Source organism: Falco cherrug, chromosome 6 (assembly GCF_023634085.1).
Source record: "Falco cherrug isolate bFalChe1 chromosome 6, bFalChe1.pri, whole genome shotgun sequence".
Classification (NCBI taxonomy): domain Eukaryota; kingdom Metazoa; phylum Chordata; class Aves; order Falconiformes; family Falconidae; genus Falco; species Falco cherrug.
In genome coordinates, this window is record NC_073702.1 from 11,501,179 (window position 1) to 11,513,571 (window position 12,393).

A 12,393-nucleotide genomic window follows, 5' to 3' on the forward strand; every position below is an offset into this window, starting at 1 on the left:
CCTGAGGGGAGGAAGAATACTTTCATAATATCGCCAGGTGGCTGTCAGGTTTGTTCGGCTGGCGTCAGTAGAATAAAACCGCCAAGAAGCCTGGTATGGGGAAACAATAGAAAAGCACAAAGGAACCAAGAACATGAAGTGACAATGCCACCACACTGATTATGGAGAGAGGGAATGTTGCTGAAATTGGGGTGTGCTCTGTTAGGTTGATTAAGAAGATACTGGTAAAATCCTACCAAAACTTTTGTGAGTCAGAGTACACTTTACACAGTAAAGTAAGAGTTCCTGGTTTTGTGGAAGCACCAGACGATATTCAGCACATCAAGGTGCTCAAAAAAGCATTACAGTGACTCATTTGTGACAAGGCCATAGGGGACACCCATACAAGCTTGCAGTCTGAGTAAAAGAAAGTATCATAATACATTTTGTAAATTATAATGAAAACCAGACAAAAAGAATTTAGAAGACAAGTATTCTCTGTGGTTTGAAACACAGCTAAATGTTTAAAAACACAAAATAAATAATTTCAAAGGTGAGTGACCAAAGCATAGCACTGGCAGTGTTTGGATTAACTGCATGTAGACAGTAAGACACATCTTTTGTTCTACAAACTGGAACAGCTCATACCTGTATTAATTTGTACTAGCTGAGTATCTGCACTGCCTGCATATTGTCAACCACTAAACGCCATCCAGGCATTCTTGTACAGGGTCTAATGCCCTGTGCTTTCTTACTGCATATCTCCCAGAAATACATCTAGTCTTCATCTACAGAGGGAGAACCTGTCACTTGCTTTACAAATTGTTCCACTGGTTTATCACTCTCATTGTCAAAAACTTTTGCATTATTTTTAATTTGAAACACTTTGGGTTTGGCTTATAGCCAGAGATAGTTGTTGTGTTTCTGTATGCTACGTTAAATAGTCTTCTGCGTTCCAGTACTTCCCCCCTGGACTTCTATGTTCGAATAATATTCACAATGAATACTTCTTATAAGCTAAATAAATCGAGAAGAGCATGTCCATATGAAATAGTTCAGTTTTCTATAGTGATACCTTAGCTATCTTTAAGTCAGGTACAGACTCTAGCAGACAGTATATCTATGGCAACAGAGGAGTAAGCACAGACCAGTTCTACAGAGTTAATGATTAGAAAATGGACATTACTCTGGTAAGCTAGAGCACACTGATTTCCATGGTAGTTCTTGTTGATATCCACAACAGACAATTTAAAACAGCCTAGGCACTGTTGCAGTAGACAATGATATGCAGTTCAGACACATCCTGCATTTACAAACATGAAATTTTCTCCAGTCCTGGCCTCATTTTTTCCCAATGTTTTCTTTGCTTTTTCCAATTTTTCCATCTCATTTACAAACTGTAGATGCTGAGTTGATATGTAGCATGTTAGTAGCAGCATCACCATACCGCAGTAATACCAGCCGTCTCCCTCTCGTTACCTTTCTGGTTCTGAATCTAAGGACTGTAATAAACCAGCTGGAGCAGCATACTGGGAACTTGTATGAAGCTCCTGACCCTTCTTTCCCAATCTTTCTCCTCCTTCATCAGGTCCTTTCCAGAGTCACTAAAACTGGGACAGAGGCCTTTTGTAATAGTCTGAATTCATTGTTTCTAGACCAAGTTTTGTACTTGGTGTATTAAGACATTTGGTAGGAATCATTCCACACCGTAAGGTCACCCAGATCATCCTTGGGTTCATTCCCATGTGCCTGCCATCATCTTTCCTATTCTTCCAGGCCTTGTGCCACTGGCAAGTATCTCCATCAGCAATTTTATATTCATTTATAGATCAGTGAAAATGCTTAACATGAAAATGAACACGCAAATGCTGAACAGCCTTCATCAATGGATCCCACCAAAAATGTCTTCCTTTCACAATGATTTTGCCCACGGAAAGTCACTTTCTGAAGTCGGTCATCTAGCTACTCTTAATCTATTTAGCATGCTGTCTTGCTAATATTTTGGTTTAACTGCCATACAATAACAAGAACAGCTACATCCAAAACTTAAATCTATTATGTGTTTCCTCTGGCAACCAAACTTGCAAGAATTAGAATAAAATATATGTGTTAGAAAATATCCCAGATGTAATTTTACAGTACAATAGATACAAAAGAGTGGATTTATATTTATTATTTATTCTAATAAATATTAAATCTCAACTATTTAGTATTTAGTAGTCATTGAACAGTAATAATGGAAAACATTTATTAACTTTAAGAATGCTTCAAAGACATCCTGGTGTCTATCCTGAAGTTATCATAGCACTCCAGAATATTCATGCTCAGGTTCTTTATTAGGATTTATTATTTCACAATTAAAAATAACACACAAGTGATACACATAAAACACTTGAGATCCTCCCAAAACAAACTAGGACACTGAGATTATTTTCCCCCTGTTTTTTCAAGTGCATCAAGTAGAGTAAAGCTTGCTGCAAAATCATTCTTTAGAGGTTGTTCTCATTTCTAACTAGGACTGTAAGTCAAAGAAAAAAACCATGCAAAACAATTGTTTAACAAATGTCTTGCCACTTTTTCTTGAAAAAAAATCTTTCTGAATCGTTGATCTGCACCATCACATCAATATTGGAGCTGAAACCACTTCAGACAATTTCAGACATTTTAGAATTGCTAGTGCCTGCATTTCCAGCTTTTGAATTAACTAATAGTGAAAGCAATTCTCTGGTCAGGACACTTTTCATTTTCACAAAATGTATCACTCATTGGAGCACTCTAAACCCTGTAGTACATGAAAAGCAGCTTAATATAGGCAAGAGTGCTGTGCTGTCAGCTAGGTTGTCTAGGGATCAATGCTATTTTTCCAAGTAATTCACTAAACTGCAGGCATGCGGTTGACATCCTTGTCTTGGTATCTTCAACATGGATAGAAGAACTCAAAACCTAGGCTTAGAAATGCTATATACACAATTACAGCAACACATGGCAATCACTGAACAAACTTACTTTGTGAAACTAACCAATCTGTTAAGCATTATGTCCACAAAAGTTTCTAAATTGAAATAATAAAAATTGTTCCAATATGTGCTTTAAATCACCTACTATTATCTTTCCACTGATTTCGTATTTACCTGAATTAGACTGGCAGCTGGATTCCTTCTTTTCTCAAAGTGTTTCTGACGATGCTGTTCCTGCACTTTTAATGCAAATCCTGAGCCAAGGATGCCCTGCAATACAATACACAATTTATCATTATGTAGGTAGTTTTTCAACAAATGTACATAATCAGCTGCAAAGATTTTGTGAAGATGTTATCCCATACAATTGCTTCAAATGACACATTTATCACAGTATGTGACAGTACAAGGCTTATGAACAATGGCCCCTTTCGCGGTGAAGCAGGAGAGTCCTTAAAAGAACACCTGCTACCAGTGACCACTCATCCCAACCATTGCTTGGGTTTGTGCTATGCTATGTTCCTGCAACTCTAAAGGCCACAGAGATATACATATATAAATACCTACATACACATATATATAGAAAATCAAAAAGGAACATTCAGAGCAATTTAAGGCAGGAATGATGAAGAAATGACCAGCTGCCAGATATGCCAGATATATACGGGCCTCAAAGCCCATATCTGCCGTGCTGCTTAGAACTTTTCATTTTAGAAAAGTTAGAAAACACCTTGCTTAACAGAAGACTGTTAAGTCCAACAGAAGTGGGTAAGGCCCTCTATAGATGGATAGGAGAAGCCTCACGTTCACAAGCCCTGGTCCTCATGGGGGACCTCAACCACTCCAATATTTGTTGGAGGGACAACACAGCAGGGCATAGGCAGTCCAGAAAGTTCCTGGAATGCATTAACGGTAACTTCCTCCTCCCCGTTGGCAGAGGAGCCAACGAGGAGAGGTGCTATGATGGACTTTGTTCTCACCAACAAGGAGGGGCTGGAGTGGAATGTTAAGCTCAAGGGCAGCTTTGGCTGCGGTGACCTTGAAATGGTGGAGGTCAAGATCCTTAGGGCAGCGGGGAGGGTGCACCACAAACTCACTACCCTGAACTTCAGGGGAGCAGACTTTGGCCTCTTCAGGGATCTGTTTGGTAGACTACCAAGGGATAAAGCCATAGAGGAAAGGGTGAACCAAGAAAGCTGGTTAATATTTGAGGACCCCCTCCTCCAAGCTCTGGAGTGATGCCTCCCAACAAAGAGGAGGTCAGGCCTGGAGGCCTGCATGGGTGAACAAGGAGCTCCTGGACAAACTCAAACACAAAAAGGAGGCCTACAGAGGGTGGAAGCAAGGACAGGTAGCCTGGGAGGAATACAGAGAAATTGTCTGAGCGGCCAGGGATCAGGTCAAGAAATTAGCTTTGATAGAATTAAATCTAGCCAGGGATGTCAAAGGCAACAAGAAAAGCTTCTATAGATATGTTGTTGCTAAAAGGAAGACTAGGGAAAATGCAGGTCCTCTCCAGAAGGAAACAGGAGACCTGGTTACCCGGGACATGCAGAAGGCTGAGGCACTCAACAACTTTTTTGCCTCAGTCTTCACCAGGGAGCGCTCCAGCCACACCACCCAAGTTGCAGAAGGCAAAGGCAGGGACTGAGAGAATGAAGAACTGCCCACTGTAGGAGAAGATCAGGTTCGAGACCACCTAAGGAACCTGAAGGTGCACAAGTCCATGGGACTTGATGAGATGCATGTGCAGGTCCTGAGGGAACTGAGGGGTGAAGTTCTAAGCCCCTAGGCATCATATTTGAGAAGTCGTGGCAGTGCAGTGAAGTTCCCACTGACTGGGAAAGGGGATATGTAACCCCCATTTTGAAAATGGGAAAAAAGACCTGGGAAACTACCTGCCAGTCAGTCTCATGTCTGTGCCCAGCAAGATTATGGAGCAGATCCTTCTGGAAACTGAGCTAAGGCACATGGAAAATAAGGTGATTGGTGATAACCGACACGGCTTCACTAAGGGAAAATCACGCCTTCCAAATCTGGTGGCCTTCTACAATGGGGTTAAAGTGTTGACAGATGAGGGAAGAGCAACTGATGTCATGTACCTGGAGTTGTGCAAAGCTTTTGACACTTTCCCGCACGACATCCTCGTCTCTATACTGGAGATATGTGGATTTGATGGATGGACCACTCGGTGGGTAAGGAATTGGTGGGATGGTTGCACTCAAAGAGTTGTGATCAACCGCTTGATGTCCAAGTGGAGACCAGTGACAAGTGGTGTCCCTCAGGGGTCAGTACTGGGAGAGGTGCTGGGACTGAGTGCATCCTCAGCAAGTTATCTGACAACACCAATCTGTGTGGTGCAGTCGACACACTGGAGGGAAGGGACGCCGTCCAGAGGGACCTTGAGAAGCTTGAGAGGTGAGCCTGTGAAAACCTCATGACGTCCAACAAGGCCAAGTGCAAGGTCCTGCACTTTGGTCAGAGCAATCCCAAGCACAAATACAGGCTGGGCAGTGAATGGATTGAGAGCTGCCCAGAGGAGAAGTACTTGGGGGACAAGAAGCTCAACATGGCCCGGCAACGTGCGCTTGCAGCCCAGAAACCCAACCATATCCTGGGCTGCATCAAAAGATGCATAGCCAACAGGTCGAGGGAGGTGATTCTTCCCCTCTACTCTGCTCTCATGAGACCCCATCTGGAGTACTGTGTTCTCTTCTGGGGTCCCCAACATAAGAAGAACATGGACCTACTGGAATGAGTCCAGAGGACAGTCACAAAGATGATCAGAGGTCTGGAGCACCTGTCCTGTCAAGGCAGGCTGAGAGAGCTGGGGTTGTTCATTCTGGAGAAGAGAAGGCTCCAGGGGGACCTTATAGCAGCTGTCCAGTACCTAAAGGGGGCTTACAAGGAAGCTGGAGAGGGACTTTTTACAAGGGGCTTTAGACTGAAAGAGGGTAGATTTAGAATAGACATGAGGAAGAAATTCTTTACTGTGAGGGTGGTGAGGCACTGGCACGGGTTGCCCAGAGCAGCTGTGGATGCCCCATCCCTGGGAGTGCTCAAGGCCAGGCTGGATGGGGCTTTGAGCCAAGTAGTCTAGTAGAGGTGTCCCTGCCCACGGCAGGAGGGGTGGAACTAGATGATCTTTAAGATCCCTTCCAACCCAACCCATTCTATGATTGTATGACTCTATGATTAAGACCATTTCTTCACAGTCTTTCCAATCTAACTAATCCCTATTGTTCATTCTACAGGCTATGAAAAAAAGCTGATGATGAAATCTCTCCCCTTCAAGCCTTCTTAGCTTTGAATAAATAAGATAAATTTGACTCCTGCTGAACAGACCCAAAGACTGAGAACATTTCCCTCCTTGGCTTGCAAGGAGTGTAATATATCTGCTGGACATGTATGCATTATAAGAAAGAATATTTCCACTTGACACTTGGTCCAGAGAAAATTATATTAGAAATGCACAAGATTCACATGTATCTCGTTTTACAGGCAGACTCAACACAAAAGATTTTATGAGGAAAAGGAGTATATGTACATAGATACAACACAGGGAACAAAAGTTCTGGCATCTCTAATGTGTAAGGTTATTCATCCTTTACATGTTCATTGTAGTTCTGCTAAGACTAACTTTCTTGTTAGTGGTGACTAGGTGACAAAGCGAATTAATTACAGTAGCTGCCATTAAATGGCAAAGATTCACAAACAGGTATTGTATTATAATTATAATTATGACTGTAATTATAATGTATTATAATATGCCAAAGATAGTGAAATACTCTCTGTACTTAGAGTAAGAAATAAATTCAGTACACTAGATGATTCAATGCTGTTAGGAAATGCTGGCTTTTAATCTTGGTTTGTCTATATGATTGGAAACATGCATTATTATAACATACATATTTTATAGTGACCAACAGATAATGAATCTGAGTATTAAAATATTGATTTTCTGTATATGTTGCACTGGATGCAATACAACAATGCGAATGTCTTTTCTGATTTCATCCTTATTCAATCCTAATTTAAAAAAGAAAGGAAATTAACTCACAAAAATTAAGTTATTTCTGAAGCTACGCTATATTTTAGTCACTAGATGATTCCCATTTCCATTAAAGTGTCTTGAACATTGATAAAAGCAAAATAAATAAACTGTCATGTTGATTTGCAATCATTCACAGAAAATGATTCTTGCATTTTTACATTCAATGATACTGACTTTTGGTTGATTTAGTGCCTTTTACTACTCTGTTGGCAGCCTGAATAAGGTCATAGAAGACAACCTATTAAAAATATTTCACTTTTTTTTTAGTAGTCTAATTCAGAAAAACATACCAGCTGATTTTTTTTTAAATCTGAAAGAAAAGCAGTAATATATGTCACAATTTGTAACAACAGAAAGCATTTTCAACCTTACACAATAGTATGTGACCTAACTTAGGATTATTTCCTAGTTTTGCCTGTTCCAAAGAAACTCCCCAAAACTCAAGCAATGACACCAAACCTTTCATTTGGATTTTAGCTAGAAGTTCACTAGTGTTGTCACAGAACAAAAGTCCTTAAACAGTTCATGTACTGAGCTTCATTCAGCTTTTTGTATCGTAATAGCAGCAAGAGCTACAGAAGTTTCTGTTACCTTTTTACAAATCTTATTGGCATACTTACAGCAGGTAGTGCAAAGAAAGAAATGCCAAGCAGAGCAAATCCTGCAGAAAGCAACCTTCCAAGCCAAGTAAGAGGAGTTTTGTCTCCGTAGCCGATGGTTGTCAATGTGATCTAAAAATAAATGAACGAACATCATGGTTTACCTGAAGTCACTGAGAGATTATTGCATATTATTTGCATTACACGTAACAGCATCTCCACTAAATAATCCAAGACACGTGAAATATATATAGTTGTTTCTAACAGAAAACCAAATATAAATAAATTAACATGAATATATTTTTCTGGGAAAACTTAATACTGTTTATGACTGAATAAAACTGAGATAAGTAAAAGTGAGAAAAATACAAAAATAAGCAATAAATAATTTTAAAAAATAATAAAACAGAAAGTTTGGGATCTCAAAGTTGAGGCAAATGATGGGTAATTATATGAGTCGGGCAGAAAAAAGTGTTCTTTTCCAGGGATGCAAAGGGGTTTCGCCTATTTTCTGCAGGGAAATATAACTGTACCTAGTTGCACAACTACACAAATTTAAATTACACAGAGCTCATATTGGAAAAATATAGTAGGGAGGAAGCTGAAGTTTGCAGTCAAAGTCAAAGGAACAGCAAGAAGCAGATGCATTTTCCACAAGCCTATCAGTACAGTTTGAAGTTGATTATCTTCTGAAACACGAAAAATGCTAATCAAAAGCTGGAAGGAACTTTAAGAAGTCCCTGGTCCTTTCCTCTTCCTTACGATAGGCTCAGATATACCTATACCAATTCTGACATGCAGGTCCAACGACTACGACGCGGCAGCAGATGCAGAGGTACCTCAGGCTGTTGGACAATGTTAGCTCAGACCTAGGTGGGGAGAGGTCAAAGAGAAAAAGGAGGGCATCTGTAATCCCTTCAGGTGGCAAGTGTCATCAGAGGCTCAGCACACAGATGTTTCAAAAGCTGTGCTGTGGAGGCCAGCACCCCTGCTGTATAGCACCAGTATAGGCGATGGCAGAGCCTGGTAGATGCGAGACAGCTCTCTACACGCAACTCATTGACTGCAGGCCACCTGGAAGTGCAGTGCATGTGCAAATGCCGCTGAGATAACAGTGTGTGGTTGTGGTTTACTTGGTGTACCTCCAAGGCAAAAGATTTCTGCTTCATGCCTGTGCGGGGCTGAGGGTCTTCCCTGACCCAGAGAAATGTCCTCCATGCCACTCCTGGCCTGGAAAGTGTGCCAGTCCCAAACCTGAGGACTGGACTGGTGGGAGAGAGTCACACCTCTGCGCTGCCCTCTGGGGAGCCTGGACCCACGCTGCTGTCTGGTGCGGGCAGCTGGAGGAGGTGTGGGCAGAGCGGAGGATTTCCAAAGGCCGGGTGGGAGGCTGCCACGGTGCATGCTCAGGCAATGGCACACGATGTTAAAGGACAAAGATAGACAACAGTAGGCTGAATGCCAAGGACTCCAGGGCCTGTCGTTAGTGGAGAACATGTGCATGGAGAATTATTTTACATTGCGTACCAAATGTGGGCAAGTTCAGGCTTAGCAAGTATTCTGGCAGGAATGGATTCTTCAGGAAAATGCCTTCTAGAGACATTATTTTGCTTCCAGCTTCCTCAAAGCTCATTCCTAGGCAAGACGGCCAAAGCAATTCTATTTAATGCCAGGGTCACCACAGGACAAAAGAAGGAAAGTCTTTTGGAAGTAATTAGATTTCAACTATTTAGGGCTCTGTAGATAGTAAACAGTGCTTTTAATTGCTCCCATTGTTGGGAACAAGCAGCGAGTGTAATTTACCCTGAGAAAGCCAGAGTGACTAAATAGAGTCAGCTAAATTAAGGCTGCAGCTGAAATTTCAAGTGGTTATCAAGTCTCAAGTTTTGTAATGCTAGCCTGGTCACAGACACACCACCTTGTGTGCTTATTACCAGGTCTTGCTCTCCTCCCTTGCTCCTCTTCACCTCCCTGCCCCCACCTCATCTTGTGGCTTTTGCTGGACTTTTTGGGGAGCCAGTGCAACCCAGGAAGGTGAAGAGAATTATCCCCATTTCTGCGTGGTTCGTTTCTGCTGTTTTGGTGAGTTGTGTTAGCTCGTGGAATCACCTAACAAAGCTCCAGAGCCTGCACACGGCAGCGCGTGGCTGAGGTTGAGCGTTAAGGAGGACGGAGATGGGGCTGCAGCTCCCCGTCTCCTGGCAGAGCCGAGCTGACGCAGCCATGCTCTTGGCCTGGCAGAGGTGCTTGATTTAGTTTTCCTTTGTTTGCTGGAGAAGGTATTCCCAGCTCTTCTCATCAGAGGGCAAGTACAGAACAGTTTGAGGTTATTAAGACCCCGAGGGCAGTGCAGCGCTTGAACAAATGAATCCCTGAATAAAAGTTCCTCAAAATTCACTTCCAGGCCAGCCATTGCAAAGCGGTTTAAAGATCCAGAATGAGCCCAGTTTCTTGGCTTCTGTCCAGCTCCCTATCTCTGCCAGACACTGGAAAGTACAGTGATGTCTCCTGCCTGGGCTGACAAGAAGGAAACAGAACTAAGTGCCGTCTGCGTATTAATGATATTGCCACTGAACTGCCTTCCAAAGAAGTCAAAGATAAACTTGAACCTTTGGGACCTGACATCGGGGAGCAATCCAAAACCAGGAGCAGTCACACAGACTGTATCTCTAGAATTTCGCCAAAGAAAATAACAAGACGATATTAAAGCCTTTCCCCTCTTCTTTTAGGTCCAAGGACTTAATGGTATCAGGCTATGATTAAGAATATCAGTGACTTGCTCACTTTGAGCTGTTTTTATCTCAGGATGGTCTTTACATGGGCGTATAGGTGTCAGCACCATGCCGTATCATCTTACTTGACACTGAACAAATGGGTTTGATTTTTGTTGTATATTCCTCTCATCATACAACTACGAATCTTTTTTTCTAAAAAATTCAGGGTCAGGTTCAGGAATAATCCTCCATATGTTTGTTAGTGCTGCAAGCCAATGGCTAAACCACTGGCCAGGCACTGACTGGCATAATGCTGACGTTAAATTAACTGAACAGGCTGTGGAAAACTACTGGACATGAGACCATGACAACATGCAAAATTTCCAGACGTCACTGCTAATAATGTAGGAAGCAGACAGAAGTTACAGCTAGCACTGTGAGGGAAGGCTGGATCCCATGGGTGGTTAAAGAAGTGACCAAAGTCCAGAGGTGACTGAAGGAAATTATTAGGGAACTTTTGGGGATTACAATCTTAAAAGGACAACATCACTTAGGTGACTGCATCAGAGGTACCATGCAAGGCCAAGAGTGACTAGGTAACAGAACTACAAAATCTGTAGCAAAACTGTGAAGGTAATTAGGGGCAGGTTATTTTTTGAGAGGAGACTTGGTCAGAGGAAGCAAAGTGGTGAACAAGAGGATCAAAATACAGTGAAAGAAATAACAAGGTGCAAAATCATGACTTCCTAGGGATACCTGCAGAGCAGCCCTGTGTCTGATCACCACAGCCTGAACCAGGATAATAAACCTAACCTTTCAGAGTTTATTTGCATAGGATTCGTTTCACCTAACTTCAAAAATCAAATGCTTAGGCATTCAGCACGATCTGGCCACAGCAACATGCACAATGGAAAGAGAGACTCCTCCATCCTACCCTAAAATGCCTGAAAACAGATGTCTAGTGTCAGCTGAGATGCCCTTGGGCATCTGAACAGGGACCACCCACAGGAGAGGCAGCAGACTCTCCAACAGATCTTCCAGGGGACCGTATGCCTATGTTCAAGCAAACCAACCTGCACGGTTGAGTGAGCCAGCTGAGTCCTACCTTCTGCAGAAGATGCAACCCCCTCCATTTTGATTGCTTCTGTAAATGAGGTGTCTGGACAGATGAGCCAAGGAAGGCAGTGTCACCTGGCTAGACTCAAAACTTGCAATGATAACAGAACTTCTGTTATATCTCATTGCTGGAGCTAATAAATATGCTAATAATAAGTGAAGTAAGATAATAATGAATGTGATTATATAACCTCGGTGCCTTCAGTTAGATGAGATAGGACCCAGGAGGCCCTCCTCTACCCTACTATTTCTTTCTGACATCATTTTATGTTCTGCTAGCAGTACTTACCCTTTGAATCTTTACCTGACATCAATTAACTGAAAAAACGTAGTTTGCTCATGCTATCTTTATATTAAATGGGAAAAACGTTATCAATATTAACTCACTTGAGCTAGTGATTGTGACAACATTTTTCATTGCAATATGTTATGTTCACCTGCAAGTCACTACGGAGTGCCAGAGACACTCTGTATCCAACTGTAATTACTGGATACTACTAGAAAATAATGACTTATGAAGAGAAACTGCCAAATGTATAAGAGAAGCAGGAATCTTAATTGCATTACTTTTGCAGGTAAAACTAATAACGTGTACAAGCTAAAAGCCACTATAAGTACACACAGTTTTAAGTAACGCTAGCAGTTCTCAGAAAACCACACTTGGTTTGGTTCTGAAATATTTAAGTTTTTTAATTGTCCTTTTGTTCTTGTATAGTTAAGTTATTTTATTCTGTTGCATTAATTTAACTTCTCTACCAAAGCAAATTTTGAGCTCTTCATATAACACACATAGGCAGCACTGTGGCGACCCAAACCACAAGAATATTTACAATAGTAACATTAACATCATGTTTAAATTGCAGGTTGTACAGTACAACACATAATTGCAAATACAGTGGCGTATTCATATGTAAATTAGGATGCCATACCCTGCCTTTCATTTCAGGGTAAAAATAGGAACTTCACAAATGTAG

General features: G+C 41.7%; 1 protein-coding gene across 3 annotated transcripts in view; it reads right to left on the reverse strand.

The window, feature by feature from the left end:
• KCNQ5 (potassium voltage-gated channel subfamily Q member 5) overlaps nt 1–12,393 on the reverse strand; it is a 303,880-nt gene that overhangs the window by 38,734 nt on the left and 252,753 nt on the right. For 2 of the 3 annotated variants that reach the window (XM_055713883.1, XM_055713882.1), the window contains exons 6-7: nt 7,611–7,721; nt 3,111–3,206 (exon numbers count right to left, since the gene is read on the reverse strand). In XM_055713883.1, coding sequence (XP_055569858.1) covers nt 3,111–3,206; nt 7,611–7,721 — 207 coding nt within the window. Of the gene's footprint in view, nt 1; nt 91–3,110; nt 3,207–7,610; nt 7,722–12,393 lie in introns of all 3 variants that reach the window. The other variant, XM_055713884.1, reaches the window with a different exon arrangement.